Source organism: Calonectris borealis, chromosome Z (assembly GCF_964195595.1).
Source record: "Calonectris borealis chromosome Z, bCalBor7.hap1.2, whole genome shotgun sequence".
NCBI classification, from domain to species: Eukaryota; Metazoa; Chordata; class Aves; order Procellariiformes; family Procellariidae; genus Calonectris; species Calonectris borealis.
The window spans coordinates 56055853-56075094 of NC_134352.1; the positions used below are offsets into that span (position 1 = coordinate 56055853).

Here is a 19242-nt window from a genome sequence, read left to right on the forward strand (position 1 = left end):
TCAGGAATTTCATAAAAAAACTAGCAATGCATATTAACATTTGTTCAAAGTCCATGTCTCAGGCCTGTCTCAGTATGTCTTGTGGACATAGTCTTGTGCCCTTATTCTCTCCAACCCACCTCACCCACACACCCTCTCACCTGCTGTTCCTTCTCTGCTGTTGCACCCTTATTACGGTCCCTTGTTGTCCACCTCAGTATGCAGCCAATCTACTGTTGGGTCCATTGCTTTATATCTGATGTTCACATCACCTGTGACAGCCTATTTGTATCGTTTCAGTCTGCTCTCTGTCTCACTTCGGCTTTCAGGTGAAGAGATACAATTTCTCACTTCCTTCTTTGTTCAGCCTTGCTGTGAATTTTCACTTTCCCTGCATTGTTTAACTGTCACCTGTTGTATCTTTTTCACTGTCACTTTTTTTGTTCAACGTCAAATACAATAATTCTAATACAACCTCGAAAAAATTTTTTTTTGCCATAGATGTTAGGATAAGATTGGGTTGAAATTTTATTACAGAAAATGTCATTACCTCCATTTAAAATGCAGCTTGGTATTCTAGAGAACACATGCCTTTCAGCTCTTAGCAGCAGCACTGAACAATACAGGCTAACATTTTGGCGTGATACATGCAAATTTTCTTTCATATCTCCAGCTTCTGCAGAAAGAAAGACTTTTCAGAGAAGCACAAGAAATTCTCCTCTTCCTAGCCTGTGCTCCTGCTGGGAATGCAGAACGTGAAAGTCTCCAGACTTTCTGTACAATCAAAACAACCTACCATCTGCAAGTAGGGGTTTAATAACAACCAGAAGGAAGTAAGCAGGAACATATAGATACAAATATATACAGATTTTCTTTCTCCTTAGAACTCTTCCCCAAAATTCAGAATGAAAGATTTACAAATAACAACAGCCCAATGCATAAGCTGAAGAGGCTCAATAGCACCACTCCTTTGCCTTTGCCTATGAGAGAAGATTGAGTTGCAAGACAGATTCAGCTTCTCAAACTTTGAAGTTATATGGACCTGTGTTTTAGGATCTGGGACTTATCTAATCTCTGGTTCAGAATCACAGTCCACTCCCTACAAATCGTTTGAAAATAAACTTAATAAGTGAATATTAAGAATATAGGAAAAAAATCTGCAATCCATCAGCCAGAAATACAGTAAATATAGATTTGCATTTTAGCAGCATTATACTCACATCAGATCTTTATGCAGTCATTGGAAGAATCAGGTTCATGTAACAGCTAAGATTTTCAAAGTTCTACGAAGTAGCTCTATCCTATTTGCATGATAGCAGAAACTATCCAACTCTCATAATCAGTTTGAGACATGCACCGATAGCACAGCTTGCAGGCTGATCTTATTCAGGCTTTAGATCGCAAAACAACTGACTGTGTTAAAAGGGAACCACCAAGTTTCTTTGGAATTTGTGAGCAGTTCCAGTTTCATTTTGATGTTTCATGCTGAATGTACTCTGAGTTCAGTGCTCTGCATTGCTGAGAATGTGCATCCAAACAAGTTTATTCAAAGCATTCTGTAAAATTTATATGCTCAAATTCTGCTTTTAATTACACCCATAATTTTTTGCTGGATTTATATCAATTTAGAGCAGTATACAGCCTTGGCATCTGAACTTGCATTTACTAGGACTGTCCTGCATTCATGAAACTACCAAGTTATATTTCCTTAATTTTCATCAGATTAATTTTACAAGAATTCCTCGAGAGATTACCTAACATTTACAGAACACATTTCCTGTTCATTTTCATCTATATACATATTATTATTTAAAAAAAAAAAAATCGCAATGAGGGTAGTCAAACACTGTTGCCCAGCAAGGCTGTGAATCTCCACCATTGCAAATATACCAAACTTGACAGGACAAAGCCTGGGCAATTGGATTTAAGTTGGCCCTGCTTTGAGTGGAAGGTTGGACAGGTGACTGCCAGAGCTCCTTACCAACATAAAGTGTTCTATTCTATTAAACATCAATGGATGTCTCTGTGCATTTTACTGTTACTAGGTACTATTTACTTCCATACTGCAATTCATCACTCTATCTTTTAATTTATGACCACATCATGAGTGGGAGACATAAAAGAGGATACAGTGGTCTCTTCCCAGGTTTCTCAGATGCATTGGTGCTACAGGTGTGACACACATACCATTTTGTCTCCAGTTTGTTCGTTTCATCACTTGGGAGAATTGTGCTCCAGCTCCACAGAAATAATGGTTGTGGCTTTAGTCCCATGAATCCTGGCTGGTTTGGGACGATATATGATGATTGCCTGCCTCACAGTTCCGGTCTGACTCAGACCGTGAAATCATTCTCCTGGTGCAGAGCAATCCACCTCAACAAAACCAGTGTTATACTACTTTTCTTTTTCTCAGTAAACTTACCCCATACAGCCCTATCACATAAAGTAATTCCTGGTAGCCTGACCTTTTTCCAGAAAAACTCCAGTGACCCCTTTGGCAGCTGTCAGAAGTCAATGGTTTGGATGATTGGACACGTGAAGGAGAGAGAAAAGCCCATAGGGCCAGAGTTGAGCTTGATCTATGGTTTACAATTAAATCAAGTTTGCCTGATGTCCTAACACTTTCAGTAAAAGCAAAGGAGAAAAGATGGCAGCAAACTGGGATCTGTGCTCTTTTTGTAAGTATGTGAGAGTTGGGGAATTGATCTTCCTAAGGCACTTCTTCCTGACTGACGCTTATGCCTACTGTTTCTCTTAACTCCTTCTTCACCCTCCACCTGCCACCAACTCTTAAAGGCCTTGTTAGCTTTGTGGCCTTTCATGATAAGGGAAAAATATTTATGCAAACACGCATTGCAATTAATAACATTTTTTAAAGGATTTATTAATGGTAAAATAAAGAAAAAGGCAGAAAAATATGAATGATGTACAAGTCATGCAGAGCCCATAGGCATTTTGAGGTGGGAAAGGCAGGAGATAACCCTCTGCCAGAGACATTGTAAAAGATTGATGTTCCAGCTGGAGTCATGATGATTCCTAGCAAATGCCTTTGCAGAATACCAGTGTCCTGCCAAGGGAGACTCTCCACCTGCATAAAGTCCTCAGGGAAGCCTTGTTTTGTTGATTGCTATGTTCCCTCTCTTCTGATTAGCCCTTTGCTTGCCTACCCCATCCACAACTTCCTCCCTTGTTTGTGAGGAATCTCTACCTCCCGTGCGTCTAGGTGTCTAGTTTCCCTGCAGGTATTGAGACTTCTTCTGGAAGGAAAACAAAAGTGTTCCTTGTTCTCTTCCCACCTGACAGAAAAAGTACCCCAAAGTTACTTCACAGTCACCATCACCATCTTCTACTCATTCTGAGCCAGCTCTGGCTACAATAGGTTTTCTTCATGTGTTCCTGTTTTGGGACAGGGAGACAGAAAGCTCAGTGCAATTGCCCAAGACTCAGTGACCTGCCTTGGGCATCTCATCAACCCAGCAGTACCTGGCAGGGACTTGGCTGGGACAGTCACCTAGATTGCAGGACCAGAGAAACATGGAGAGGGTGACAGAGAATGGGGGAGAAGATGCTGCAAAACCAGAAGTCCCTCTGTTAACATCTGCAAAAGCAGAAGTTCCACTGTTAACATCTCTGCCATTTTGCTGGTCAGCTCATGCTTGGAAGATGCACCATTGGTACCTGTCACTCAAGGACGTTAAAGTTACTTTTTTGGCCAAAAGGGAAAAGGGACACACATCCTGCATGCTCCTCCATGCACATCCTGCAGGTCAATAGCAATGATTCTATTTTTCTTATTATTCGTTATTCTTTAGTGTAATTCTTACTACTAGTAATAGCATTCATATGCTACAAAATTTAATGCCACATCACAAAACAGGCCATCCGACTGGTTCATAATTACGTTTTTCAAATTAACAACTCCTGAACTCAAATACCAATAAGCCAATTTAGCTTGTGCACATGAACCAGGCTTTTCTGAGCACTTTTGGGCATCTAACAATGCTTGGCCATTAGGAAGCAAAATGCAGCTTACTGAAGCTGAGTCTGCTCTAGCTTACTGCTGGATTTCATTTGCCAGATATCCAAAACCACTGAAGTAGCGCGCAAAAAGTGTTAACTGAAGGAAAAAATATTATTACAAATATGGTGGTTTACTACATTTTTTTATGTTAGGATAGGAAGGATTTCCTCTCACCTAGTTCTCATGACCTAAATGTGTCGCATTTTCAGTCAGGTGTGTATTCTCCCTCTGTCACAAATGGAAAGTAATTGTGCCAAAACAACTCATGGCACTGGAGGATGAGCATGTGGGCCTGTCTCCCTGTATTCATAAAAATGAAGCAGAGAGACTTCGCTTATCCTAAAAGCTTAATTTGTAAAATTACTAAAATTAGATTAGACAAGTTCTGGTTTGGATGTCAAATAAATATAAAGCAGAGCTTATTTACAGAGGACAGTTCTTTTAACTTTATCATCTGTTATCCACCACACATCCCACTTTTCTAATGAAGCAGCAAAATTTCAAGCTTCCTATCATCCACTCAGGAATTCAAACACTGGCATTATGGACGGTAGGGTTGAGCTACAGTATTTAAAAATATATTTATATCCCCTCACTTCATTATCTTACTCATCTGATATACAGCATTGTCAACAGTAATTTACCTTTTCTCCTGCTGGGAAAAGATAAATGTAACAGTTCCTGTCATCCGGTGGAGCTTGATAAAGACACCAACGTCGGTTCCATGATACTAAGCACGCACTAACAGCACTGCCTTGCGAAGGCTGATAGTAACTAAAAGGAGTAGCCTTTTCACTTTTACTTTAATATACAAACAGTTGTTGCATTCTCAAAGAGGAAGTAGAAAATGAAGAGGTTGTCTGGAAGGGGAATTATTTATGTGGTGATATGAAACTACATTTGTGTCTTGAGGACACTCAGTGCTTTTTCTACAAATGGCCCTAATATTTCCAAAGCCATTCTTGCACTGCAGGAATAATTAAAAATTGGCCATCGCCTTCAGTGACACCTGGACTGTGGCCTCAAAAAGCATGTTGGGAAGCAGGAGGGAATGTTCAAGTTCACATAGCATCCTTGAAGAATCAAACAGCAAAAATCAGTATCAGAAATGAATTTCAGAAATGCAGCTCTGAAATGAATTAAGGAAATCACTTTATAGTAACTATTTTACTTAACTGAGGTCTATCATCTCCTTTATGGTTAAAAGACGCATTTCTCTATCCTACTATATAGGGCAGCTTGCTAAGATGTATTAAACACAACTTTACAGTAGCTAGATCAAATACTGCCAGCAGTGAAGCCCTGGGCTAAGGGCTGCATTCACATCCTTAGGACTGCACAACAGACTCATTTATTTTAAACTGAAAAAAAAAAACTGAGTCCAATGAGATTCCAGATCTCCCGTCTCTTCTTTGTGAGAGCCATTAGAGGGATGACATGGGTGTAGACACTATTCTACACCTGAATCTTAGATACCTGATTTTCCCAGAAAAAAACACAAGTACTGCTAACACTACTTATTGACAAGTCAAAGAGAGCAGGAAAAAACACAAGAAAAACAAAACATATTTTATGAAAAAAAATATAATTGTGAATAGCATTGTAATAAATATTTTTCATCTGTGTGTGACCGGAAAAAAAAAAAGCTATGCACCTAGCAAAATAACAAAGCAATAGCCTAAGAAATGGAATCCAGGAGCTTGTTCCCTCAGCATTTCTTAAGTAATCACATGAGAATGTATTTCATGTCCTAGAGGTGAGAAGGTTCTCTTTCTTCTATTCCCAAGATGAACAAAAAGGCAGTCCAAATCAAGAGCTGTTCTTCCTGAATGTCCAAAGAGTTGCATTATCCCCAAATGGTAAATCAGAAGAGTAATGAGCAGTAACCAAGTAGTGCTCATTAACCAGCTATATGATACAGAAATTAAATTCCCAAAGCACTTTTCAGAGAAAGAGATCAAGAAGTTCAGTATTATCTAATAATTTACCATAGTTGCCAAGAGGGTTACAGTATCTATTTCAGGCTTAGCTGTGAGTATCTGTCATTTTAAGATCTACAGTAAGGACAGAAAATGCCCTGTCTGTATAGCATCTTGTTGCACCCTTACTTTTATAAGGATCAAAGTATTGAAAAAATTCTTTAAAAGCTGGAAAATAAAATCTCTGCAGGGAACCGAGAGCCCAGGTGGGAAAAAAAAAATAAATAAAGAAAGCAAGCCCAGAAGATGGCCTATTCAAGAACTAGATATGAAATTCATGATGGTCATAGACCTAAAGTGCTTTACCTTAAAGATATTTTTAATTAAATGTGTTTTTGAAAGTGCATAAACTTGAGAAAGCAGAAACCTAGATATTTAAATAAATACCTCCATAGCTCGTCACATATAAAGAAGCCTGAATCCAAGGACTTCTTATGCTATAATAATTCTATTAACTTCACTGCAGTTTTTTCTGAGTTACAACGATATGGAAGAAGATTGCCATCACAGAATAAAAACAAAAAATTAATATCCCCCTTAATAGACAGAACACAGAACATCTGAGCTGTCAAATCTTCACCACAGAGGAAAAAAGCTTCCCCTGCTTTCTCTAGGTCTTCTCAATTTGCATATCTGTAAAAGGAATAATTATAGGAAAAAGTTATCAAATTACAAAATGATAAAGTCACAGAACATTTCATGGTTTTGGGGCTCTTTCCTAGAGTTTGGAGGTACCAAAAAAATTTCCTTCATTGTCAAAATTAAAGATCTAAAATTAAATTAATTAAAAGGTCAAACAGAAAAAGAATATGATCATGAGAGGAAATAAAGTGGTAGTTCAAACACACTGGTGGGAAATGCTCTTTAGCAAAAACAGTGAAATTGCTGTGGCTTAGATCCCCCATTCTTTTAAAATCTTCTTTCAAATACATTCAGTGCTCTATCTGTCGGTATCCCTCGCAGCATATACCCAGGCCCTAACTCCTTGACTTGGAGATCTATACCTGCAGGACCAGCAGGCTTACCTTTGTTTACATTTATACCAGTAGCGGGGGGGTGGGGATTTGGGATGTAATGAATATAAGTGCTTTAGAAGTCAGCGAGACCGTGAAAGAAAAACTCAGTAACTTCACCCTTCTGTTCCATACCACAGTATGTTTCAGAGATTTCAGAGATTTGATCATTTATTTTCTCGCTTTGCTGAGACAGAATCTCATGGCTTGAGACTTGCTTGAGTGGCCGTGATGGGTTAAGGTCTCCCTATCCATTGCCATCACCACTCCTTCAGTTGTGCTGGCACAACTGTTTCTGTAGCAAAAGTGTGAGCTAGAGAAAAGACTAATTTAGGTTGTTTTTTATCTCCACATCGCATTTTCCTTTGCATGGCTTTTCTTTTTATTTTTAAAACCACGTTAATTATTTTATATAACTCCCAGTACACAATGAGTTATGATGGTGAGTTTGTAAGACAGAGAATGGGAGGCTGTACTTCTCTTGAAGGCTCTGTCTGTTGAAACAAGGGACTAAATAAACCAGCGATGAATCAAGGCTCTGATTATCACGGATGATTTTTGCTATGTGCAATTTGCTACTATTTTTCCCTTTATCATTTATACTTACATTTCAGCTCTTCATCTTCAAAAGAAGCATCTGTGCAGTCATGTGTATCCTTATCTTTTGACAGCTCTTTAAACAAACGACATACATACAGATAACAGTCAGCATAGCTTAAACTTTTCATATAGTGATAAATCTTTGTTAAAAGCTGGCCATCCAGGAACTATGTGACTTAAATGCAGATCGCGAGAAGAGATTAATACCAAATGTTGTGTCCATTTTGGGCAAGTATTCTCAAGAAAGGTTTTCTTCGGAAAAACCCCAACTGCCAGTATGAACTAACTATCACACAGCAGTTTCATCTGAAGTGTCTCCAAATAAAACCATACAAGAAATTAAAAAAAAACCACCATGAGCCACCATGAGAAGAAGCTAAAGGATTTTAATCTCTTCTCTCCCACTGTAAATATTAACCCTCTCCACTCTTTCCTCCATTTCTGTCATGGTGGTACTGGCCATTCACTCAGCTTTGCTCATAGCAAATAGCATCAGTATCTCAACAGGAGGAAAAAGAAACTGTTAGGGAAGTTAAAGTTTATTCCTATATTTCTCCTCTGTCCTCAATATTGTGACAAAGACCCTCAAATGCACGCTATAATACTGGAGAAAACACAGGATCATGCCAACATGGCTCAAATTGCAGCATAGAGTCTGCGTACCAGGATGTGCTGCCATTCTGAGGCATATGTTCCAGGGAGCACATCCCATCCTACCACAGACTTTCCAAAACACAGCACCACTCTGTCCTTTTCTCATGCATATCAGGACTATGTCTGCTCCTGGAACAAGTATGCTTTTCTTTCACGTTTTCCTTTCAAGAAGCTGACATAGTAACGAAATGTCACTCTTCAATTGTAATTTATAGTTGTTACATAAATGAGAAGTAGAAAGCAAAATGAAAGTTGAATGTAAATCTGCATTTGGTTGTCACTGTTATAAAGTAAATTCTCAAGCAATTATTTCCACAAGAATCATAGAATCGTAGAATAATTAAGGTTGGAAAAGACCTCTAAGATCATCAAGTCCAACCGTCAACCCAACACCACCATGCCCACTACACCATGTCCCTAAGCGCCTCATCTACACATCTTTTAAATACTTCCAGGGATGGTGACTCAACCACTTCCCTGGGCAGCCTGTTCCAAGGCCTGATCACACTGAGCTAGATTTATGCCATATGTACATACTTGCTATTGATGAACTAGCCACAGGTGTTCTGTTGTCCTTATTTGCTCTAGCTGAAAGAAAACAAGAGAGAAAAATCAAAAAGAAAACAAAATACTTACTTTAGATCTAATGGGGGCTTAAGCACACTGGTGGGAAGGGCACACTTAGCAAAGTGTAATCACTGGTTCTCAAAACACTCCATTTCTTCAAAGACTTTAAAATATATTCTCCAGTGGCCCCAGTCTGTCAGTTTCCTTTCCAATTTCCTTTCCTCATTCCTAAGCCAGACCTCCATTGATACTGAAAAATACTTGATTTCCATTGTATATTTTCACCCAGAATTTGAACATATTGGGCAACAGGGAACAAGAAGGGAATCACCTTCTCAGTGCTTTTTGAGGGGAAAAAAGCCCATATTCCAGGGAGGTTCCATTCTGAAGGAATCACTTGTCTGGTCATCTATGACAGCTTGGGTTTTAAAAGAAAAACCTGTTGCTACTACTTTAGCTTCTGAATCAACTTGTAGTTTATGACACACGCACACATATGTAACATAATCATGATAATCACATACGTCATGACATGTATATACATTACCATGTATACACACAAACAGTAAGTATTACTCAAGCAGCCTAGGGAACTTCTGACCTTCACTGAAATCCCCAGATGGGAATCTTCTGAGAAGTCAAGGATTTTGCTGTCCCTTCTTCCACTTTCATATTCTGCTCCTATTCCTATCGCGTTCTAAGGACAAGTATATTCTTATACAGGCAGGGTTATCTACAGGCCTTCTGCAGCCTGTTAGCATCACCTGCAAGCCTGTTAACGAACACTTCTCCCAGGACATGTTTCCATAGCACCAATGCAGGAGATGAATTGCAAAATTCTGAATTTGACCAATGCAAAACACTGAATATCCACATTTATTTCTATCTTGTTTTTATTTTATGGAACTTGAACGCGAACGCTCAGTGTAGAGTTTGCTTATAGATGGTTTTGTGTAATTTCCAGACAGAAATTAGGGCTGTTTATGCTTTCCACTGTGGAAAAGAGAGCTGGCAGACAGGAAAACCAACAGTTCTGTTATACCACCTCAGAAAGTACACCTCTCTTAGTGTGGAAGCTTTTGAGATACCACTTGAAAAGGCAGTACAACTAGCCTTTGCATTAGTTCCAGGTGAGTTTCATGCTAGCTACACACATTTACATCTCCTATAAAATTCAAGAATTTCGACAGGAGCATTTAGTCAACTATCTTGTTCAGGTTTTTGGAGGATTTCTGGTAATAATTTACAGAGTCATGCCAGTATGATATTATAATGCTAAGAGTACTGTATCAGCTTCCATGCCTCTTGTCCTTCTTCTCTGCAGACAACTTGACAAAAAAAAAAATTCAAAAAGTTATTTGGAAAAAATCCAAAAATTTGTTATACAGAGGAAGAGTTCTGGCCAAAACCAGAACGTTCAGCAAAAACACTTTCCTTTCGACATTTCCAAATTAGTCCTATGGGTGTTCTGAGATCTGCATGACTTTATTGTAACTGTTAAAATGAAGAGTGAAAAATACACCTGAATATAAAATCCTCAAACACACCTACCTTCTCTCCAAGAAAAAAAAAAAAACAAAACACAAACCAACAACAAAAAACCCCACAAACAACCAAACAAAGAAAAAAATGTAACAGTACTTATTTCAGGTTAAGCAACACAAAGGTTTCAAACATTTTTTCTTTAATTTGGAGGCAAACCAATTCTTTTCATGCTTAGATACCCTAAAAATTATTTCTCCGAGTTTTTTCTTTGGTTAGCTAGCAAGTGAAAACAAATTACCCCCAATGATTTAGCTCTTCAGCATACCATGATGCTGAAAATGTCCGATTCAAGTCAGTGAAGTGAACTGAAAAAGCTCAAAACTTAACAAGGAAATGAATCAAGTGGTATGAAGCCACAGTGGGAATATTCCCTGTTGTGAAAAAAAATCTTTCAGACTCAAAGCCTTGCACATATCACTTCATATGCAGTCCACCATTTTTATAGTGTTTTAACCAGAATAAAGATATATGTAGAATTCATAACAATTAGATCACTTAAAAAACATGTGCTCACAGTTCAGTGAAATTTTTCAGAAAATGCAGGAAAAAAAAACCCTAAAAAACCTCCAGTGCCCTGGAGTATTCTGGTCCCCAATCAAAAGAGAGGACACAGAATTAGAAACTTCCATTTCCAGTAGGTGCATAAGCTGTGCTTTGATGTTTGAATAGATTAGACACTAATCTTCCTGCTTTACGCTGTTACCTATAAGAAAAATTAACAGAGATGCATGGGTAAGTGGTTTGCAAGGGACTGACAACCTGTTCCACTTTGTTAACTTGCCAGTATTTAACTACGTCAAGTAAAGAGAAAGAAAGAAACAATGTGGTAAAAAATATAGTGGTTTCAGGATGACAGATCTAAGACAGACTTCCACCTCTGTGAGAATGAATTAACAGAACAGACTGATAATAACTGAGATACACTAAAATAAATAATTTGAATACCTTTTCTTATGCAGAGCATAAATAGAAGCACTGATCCAAAGAAAGCAGTCACAATGAGAATTGCTCCAACAAAGCGTCTGCTCTCAGTCCACAGAACTCCATCAGCTGAATCTTTGAGAAAAACAAATGGGGGAAAGACATTGCATAATTGCATAACTTCTCCCTTTTTCTTTCATTTTCACCACATTATTTTTGCTATGAGCAGTTCAGACATGATAACAGCATTTTAGATTGTGTCTAAGGTCAGGTGCTGATGGAGCCCCTTCACCATATCTCGTTATCCCAATAAAGGAAAAAAAAATAGAACGTATTCATATTTATCTTTGCTTCCTGCATTCCACATGATAGTGCCTTTGCTTCCTGTCACAAATCCTGCTTGTCACCAAGGTACAAAGTGTTACATCTAGCTTAGTTTCCAATCAGGACTACAGAAAAGAGCTGATTGAGAAAGAAAACAGAGTCCCTTTCATCTGGTAAAGCTCTGAACGCAAAGGATAAGTGGCCTCCCTGAATCCCAGGGGCATTTCTTGTTAAAACCAAACTTGCCCGCTCACCACTCGTTGACAGGATGACTTGGCTTCCTCACTCTCAGCTGCCTCTTTCCTCCTCTTGTCAGTCCCAAAAAGTGTGCCAGCACAGGCGTTTTTAAAACTGCGTGGTGAACAGGACCAGAGAAATGACCTGACCAAGTAACAGTCTCATAAACAGAAATATTATTTTTGAGTTGGATCAGGTCTCCAGTCTGGTTGAAAGCTTGTGCAAACATACCAGGGTACAATGCGGAAATTAAAAGAGTAACCAAAAGCAAAAGCAGTAGGGGTGGTGCCCAGTTAAAAGGTCTAATGAGAAATGGTATTGGTCTTCTCCATTCATGCACCTTCCTTCAATTCAGACTTTATGAGAAAAAAAAATCTGTGTACAATTTGCTAAATTTAAATATGCTCAAAGCAAAGGCTGTAGTGGCAAGAAAAGATCATATTGTCCAAATTTATTTGACAGTTTTCATCAGCAAAACAGAACATTCTTGGAAGGTGTGTTTAATTTGTATGGGAGGGTTTCATTTCTAGGCTCAGAGTTATATGCTTTTCAGATAATGGAAATTTTTTTAATACTCAGACTCAATCTTCTCATAACTGCAGGTCATGCAAAATTCCTATCCTTGAATTCCATCTACACATGCATGATGAACATGTTAGTATGGTGGAAGTGTACACTAATAGCAAAACTTAACAACACAGGTATTTCTTTTTAGCCTTTTCAAAATTAGGTAAGAAAGAGAAACAAATCATGGCTGATTCAACTGGGACAAAATGACATAGTACCTTGAAATGTTACCTGCTATGTGTAAAATGGCAGATGTATTTTCTTGCAGCTCTTTATTCCAGAATATACAGTAAAAGATCTCATCAATCCTAGTTTTGATTGTAAGGGTGCTTGTCACACGATACAGCTGATCACTTCCAGTTTCATAACTTGTGTTTGCCTTATCAGTCAAATCTTCACATTCTCTGTTTTGCCATATCACTTCAGCTTGTGGGTATCCTTCTGACTGACATGTCAACTTCCATTTGTTGTCTCCTGTGCTCACCACTCCTTGGGTTATAGTTCTATAAGGAGCTAAACAAGTGGAAGAAAATGATTACTAGTAAGAAGCTAGAAGAGCATATATTAGGAAGACACCTTTTCCAAGTTTCTGTACATCAGCTTGGATTTTGTAAATAATACTCTTGACAGGAAAAGTAAATATCACTATTGTGTCTCTCCATAGAAACTGGAGGTACAGGATTTATTACATTTTTTACGCTCTTCAGAAAATTGCATTAGCTTTGTGGCCTTTGTCCTGTCTAAATGGTTTTTACAACACCACTCCTCATATATCATTATGGGAAATAAAGGACAGAACATGGATTCAACCCAGACAGAGACACAAGGTTATACAGCTGTGCAATGGCCATGAGGTGGATCCTGTCTCTGGAGAGGTTTCTTTAAATGTTAAACCAGACATGTCTTACTTCAGGGACTCCTCTGAAATCTTTGAACAGTATCAGACAGCACTGAATCTCCTGCAGCAGCATTCTCACCCTTAACTTTCAGATTGATTGTCTTGTAGTCAGCTCCCCCGTAGCCAATAAGACAGCGGTAAAACCCTGCATCTCTGAGCTTCACATCAGTGATCTGAAGGAGAGACTGTCCCAAGTTCAGATTTTCTTTCAGCAATCTTATTCTTCCCTTAAAGTCACTGTGCTGATTTTCAAAGTCTTCCTCTCCTTTGAGAAGTGAGTAAACCTGCTTTAACTCATCATTCTTTTCCCAGCTGACACTTAAATCTCTAAACTTTAATTTCCCATTCACTGGAAACGTGCATTCCATGGTCACATTGTCCCCATGTTCCACAGTGTAGAGTGACTGGGGAGCTTCAACCGTGAATAAAGCTGAAAGACAAAATTTTCCAATTATAAGCCTAATCTTCGAAGTCAGGTCTTACCATATACATAGGACATTTTAAGGACCAAAAGTATCTGCCCTGTTCAGAAAAGTTAAACATTTTTGCATGCACTTCCCCAAGTTTGGGACAAACTGGGCTATTTATACCTGCAAACACCTGCTTTGTGCACACATGCAGTGTGATGCTGCACTAAAAATAGGCAAACGTGTGTGCACAGCCCCTCAGCTGTTGCTTTCAGAACACTGCCACGGTAACAGGCAATTGTTAGTGCCTCGGATGGGAATGTTCTGTTTACATAAATGTCAATTGTTTTTACACACAATGTTAAAGAATACATGACAATTCCCAGATTTGACAGTGCCAAGAAAGCTTTTTGTTCAATGCGAACGGTATCTTGCCTGAAATGGTGTCTACGGCTGAAACACCGACAGGGATTTCGACCTGGCCCCGTATCAAAGCACACATATTAAGCACACATATCTAGTTTAATGTAAAAACATGCTAAGACCCTTTTTATTTAAAACATTAAGGAAAAAACCCCAAACGCTAGCACCTGAAGGAAAACTGATGAATTTCTGCGCTTATACATGGAAAGGAAATATACTTAAACAGTTCTACTGCTTCTTATGACTCAGCTTCTTACCATTTAGGAAATGCCAGTAGAGTAAAAATATATACAAAAGCAAAGGCTTTCCCATGATGTAGATAGAACCTAAAATGATAAAATAATAGATAAATATAAATATCCACTCATTTTATAACTTGCACTGTAAAATACACTTTGTCTTCACTTCACACAAAGAACTGGACAGAAGGCACCGAATTCCACTCTAGCCGAAAACATGACAAAATTGCACCTTTAACTACAGTAGATGCTCAGGCAGAAAGCTTCCTGCATGGGTCCACGAAGAACATCTAATTTTATTTCCTTCAAACATTTGTCCTTGGTTTGGCAGAATGTATGCTTTATCGCTATCTGTCAATTAGTAAATAAATACTCACAAATACCCAATTGTTCCCCTAAACTGTAGCAGGGAGTGTTGCTCCTGCCAGGAGGAGAATGGAGGATTTTTCCATACGCGTTCAGTGGCAGCAATAGACCTTAGTCCTTCCCCACCTCTTTGCCTTACTTTAACATACTGTGAACATACCCTGTTTTATAACAACTGGTCCCACAGTACTTACAACGGCGCTCATGAAGTTACATATATTGTGAACAGAATTCACAATGAGGTAATTAATCACTTAATGAGTATGTACACAATAGTACCTTTGTAAACAGTGACAAACCCAACAAATTTCTTGAATTTCTGCTGCATTACCTCTGAACATGTAAATTATTTCAATTTTCTGTCAGAAGCTTTTCCTTTTTTTATTGACATAGCTTTTATACTCCTACATCACACTGTAACATTATAAAACACCGATTAACGTCAATTCATACACTTAACCTTCATACACCAGCATTTGCTAAGTATGTATTTTAAGTCAGAGCAATACTAGTATCAAACACTGCCATCGTTTTTCAAATTACTCTCAAGAAAAATTCAGACTCACTGTAATGGAAGTCTTTCATGAGTACAGAGAACTGTAGAATTTTATCTAAATAAAGTCCTCATTTTGGATACCCAAACAGCCACAAAAATAAGGAAAGATTGCCTTCAACTGTTTTCTAGTGGTAGTTTCAGCATTTGCGTAAGAAATTAGGCAACTGTAATACCCACGTTTCCTAACTGAAAAAATTCTACCTGGACTGTGACTCTTACAATTTTTGGTAAGATGTTTTGTCCTTCTTTCTCTGGTTGTCAACTTTAAGATGATAATAAAGTAACAACATTGTCCTGAATCGTAAGACACATGTACCTTTACAGCGTTCTGGCTTAAGGGACTTAGAGTCCTCATAAGAATTTCATTCAGGCTACTTTTTTCTTCAGATTGCTGCTGCCTGATCCCAATAGCGGGTGTGCAGAAGGCAACACAGATGGAGCTGAGAAAGGGAGTTAATCGAATACATTGTTAGGCAGGCATGAGCAACTACAAAAGGATGTTCTGCTAACAGGGACAGGAAAACACACATAAGATCCTCAGGATGAAAGACGTGTTTCACTGGTAAATAAACCCCAGGCTTCTTAATGTGGTTAGGTACCCAATTCATTCCTTAGCCACAAGTGATGTTCTTAAAAGCACTAGCAAACTGCTGCCTAATCCTGGGGGTACCTAAGAGTTTCTGGTGATGTGCACACCTGAGAATGCCTCCATCATGATGCCACTGCTTGAGTAACAAACAGTCCAGGGCACCAACTAATCTCCAGAGTAAAGCTGCTCAAACAAGCTAGAGGCATACCAATCTCACAAGTGCACTCCGATCACGCTTACTCTAGAGGCAAGCCTGCAGAACAGTAAGCCACTGAGACTGATGGGTACAGATGTGCACCTCTCTGTGCTCCCCATGCCAGAATGACCAGAGTTGTAGCACACTCAACTCCAAAATACTTTCTACTTTTTTAAAAGTAGAGGCTGTAGCTGAGAAACTGCTCAGAACAAATAGCACGTGCACTACAATCACGGAAAGATACCCATATCCATGTATGCAACCCATACCCACTTTTTTGTCAGGAAATCTGAATGTCAGTATGAACTCCAGGAGAGGTGTTCTGATTAACGCCTGGAAGACGGATGACCTCAAGTAAGCTTTTACGGTTCTAAGACCTGTGCTTGTATCCTGCAATTGCTGAACTTTAATTTGCATGCTTTCTCGCTTTCTCCCACTGTAGACGAAAACAAGCCTTATCACACACAAAAGAAGTATGACTATTACTTACAAAATTCCTCAAGACTGATAAGGTCTGCTGTTGCAATCAATTTTTCACTTTCAGAGAGAAAAAAAGTAGGTCCGGGTCAAATCCAGATGTGCGTGAAAAAACCCGCTGCAATAACCATTGCAGACCCTTCTCCTGGTTCACCCCGAGCAGAAGGATCCCCTGGCTGGATCAGCTGAAGCAGCTCGAGACCTAGATGCCAATCAAAGGTCTTTACCAAAGCTGCAATCTTCTCACGATTTTTCTTACAGAATCTACCACAATGCCCCTTCTCTCCTCCTGCCACCTTCTGACATTTATGGCAAACACAGTTTTATAAAAGCAAAAAGATATTCACTGTGCAAAATGCTCTTCAGTATTGCTGCTGTATGTTTCCCTCACAATCAAATGAAGAAGAGAGGAGAAACAGAACTGTTTGCCCAAAGACTTCTTGTGACAGAACTTAAATGTGATGTAACTCCACCTACTTTAGGAAACTTCCCCATTATTGGAAAATTCCCCACTAGGGAAAATTCTCTATTGCTAACAGTGGTTCACTGTAACCAGAGTCAGAAATGTTGGAAAAATTAGTACATAAAATGCCACAGGCGTTTTAAGAAACATGTCATCTGATCAAAGCTGTATATGAGCAACAGTCCTTGGAACACCGGTAGCAAGAAGTCATCCATCTCACAAACCCAGGGTCTCCACAGTATTAATCTCAAACGGTGCCAAACAGCTGTTAACAACAACTGGAAATTTCTACACAACTTACTCATGCCTGCAAAGGTCATAAGTAGGAGTAATGGGAAGACAATTGCCTACCCATCTCCGGTAAGAAGAGATATTCTCTCCCCAAGATTAGAGCAAAATGAAGGCCCCTTGCCTTGCCATGGCGTACTACAAGAAGAGTTGTTAAGCCTATGCATTAGCTTAGCAAAAAATAAAAACCACTGCTTTTTCTTGATTCTAGAAGTCATTAAAGAATACAGAAAAAAAACCCAAGTATTAGAAGCCAAAGGATGTACTCACATTAACTTGACGACAGTAGTGGGATAATCTGGTCAACAGCACAAAATACAACTTTAAACATATGCTTCAGTGTAAGTTCACCCACTTACGTTATCTTTGCGTATCTCAAAAAAGGGTTGAGATTCTCAGAAGAGTTAAAATACTGTGAAATGTCTGCTTAAAAGTTTTCAGGAAGTATTTTTCTTCATTCCACTTGACAGCCCACTCACAGTATCTGTCATGGAAGCAAAACTGCATAATACAGAAAACTGGTAGGAGTTAACCTTTTTACTTGAAGTGTGCAAGGAACATGAAGACAGTGGTATATGAAATAGCTGAATGTAACATTTAGGTTCTAATAATCTGAAACTACCTTAGGAGGTTGAGGGGGTGGATTTCTGCAATAGGTGAGACTGATGAAGATTAATTTCCACTGATTACTTCTGTGCTTAAAAACAGGTCTAACGATATTTTCTCAGAAAAAAAAGGTGCAACAAAAAGAAACTGAAACAAATTTGTGAAATACTGACTGTGAGAAGCCATTGATGCAGCTAGCTTTCAATGTCATGAATTTAGTTTCCCCTTTTTCATTGCTTGCCTTGAGGTCACAGGGTTGCTTTTTCCATGTAAGTATTTAGTAGGAAATATAAGACCAGGGCAGGGTTTTTTGGGTTTTGGGGTTTTTTGTTGCTTTATATATACACACACACACAAACACATCTATATATAAGCACACGTCTATACATACACACTCAGGGTTGTCAGCATAGTTATATACGGCAGTTGGTGGGGTTTTGTTTGTCCGTTTGTTTGTTTTACTTCTGTTCTGCAACAGATTTTCCAGACAAGTACCTCAGCCTTGCCTGTCACTGGGTACTCCTCAGCAAGACGTACGACCGGAGCAGCCTCGGGGGGGCCGCGGCAGCTGCGCGTGCCACGGCCGGACGGAGCCAGCCCGGGCAGCCGCTGCCGGCACCCCGCGCCCCCCGCCGGGCCGAGCGCCGGGACCCGCCGCCTCCCCCTCCCCGGGCGCGGGCGGTGCCGGAGGGCGGAGAAACACCCGCTCCCGCCCTGGCAGACAGCGTAGCCGGGGGGCGGTGGGCAGAGACCCTCCCGGCCGACCGCAGCCCGGCTCCCCCCTACCTGGCGGGCCCTCGGGGCGCTGCGGGCCGCCTCCCTCGGCGGCTGCTCCCGGCGGCGGCCGCTGGGGCTCTGCGGGGCGGCGGCCGACCCGCCTCAGCCCGCCCACGCCTCCCCGGTTGGACCCGCTGCGTTAAACCCCGGCCCCGGCCCGCGCCTTCCCCGCCGCCCCCCGCGGCGGGTGCGGGGGCGGAGGCTGCCCCGCGAACTCCCCCCGGCTGCGGCCCTGGGCGGAGAGCCGGCCCGAAGAGCCCCGGCGCCGCGCCCCCAGCCCCGCTCTTCCCAGCGCCGCAGCCGGAGCGGCCACGGCCTCCCGGGAAACAAAACCGAAAGCGGGAGGGCGACCGCTGCCCTCCTTCTCGGGAAAAGCGTGTCCCGGCGGAAGCGCAGGCAGCCTGGCTGCTTGCTTTTGTTTTCTTTCTTTTTTAACAAGAAACACGGTTTCATGGTGAAATCATGTCCTTCACTCCCCAAACGGATGGCTTGCATAATGAAGTCTACTTAGGTGGAGGAAGACCGGTGTCAAAGGACTGGACATCTGGCT

General features: G+C 40.2%; 1 protein-coding gene across 9 annotated transcripts; it reads right to left on the reverse strand.

The window, feature by feature from the left end:
• Nucleotides 1-5576: 5576 nt before the first annotated feature.
• LOC142075987 (programmed cell death 1 ligand 1-like) lies at nt 5577-18797 on the reverse strand. 9 transcript variants are annotated; one of them, XM_075138229.1, is made up of 9 exons: nt 18702-18797; nt 17580-17793; nt 14393-16760; nt 13385-13735; nt 12639-12920; nt 11304-11414; nt 8784-8834; nt 7600-7665; nt 5577-6612 (listed from the first exon to the last, which is right to left on the reverse strand). In XM_075138229.1, the coding sequence occupies exons 3-9, from the start codon at nt 14445-14447 to the stop codon at nt 6590-6592; spliced, it is 939 nt and encodes a 312-aa protein (XP_074994330.1). In that variant the 5' UTR covers nt 14448-16760; nt 17580-17793; nt 18702-18797; the 3' UTR covers nt 5577-6589. The 9 variants fall into 9 exon arrangements, with proteins under 9 accessions (XP_074994330.1, XP_074994331.1, XP_074994329.1 ...); XM_075138230.1 differs by lacking the exon at nt 18702-18797 and adding an exon at nt 18378-18552; XM_075138228.1 differs by lacking the exon at nt 18702-18797 and having other exon boundaries at nt 14393-14461; nt 16572-16760; nt 17580-18552.
• Between the last annotated feature and the right edge of the window lie 445 nt (nt 18798-19242).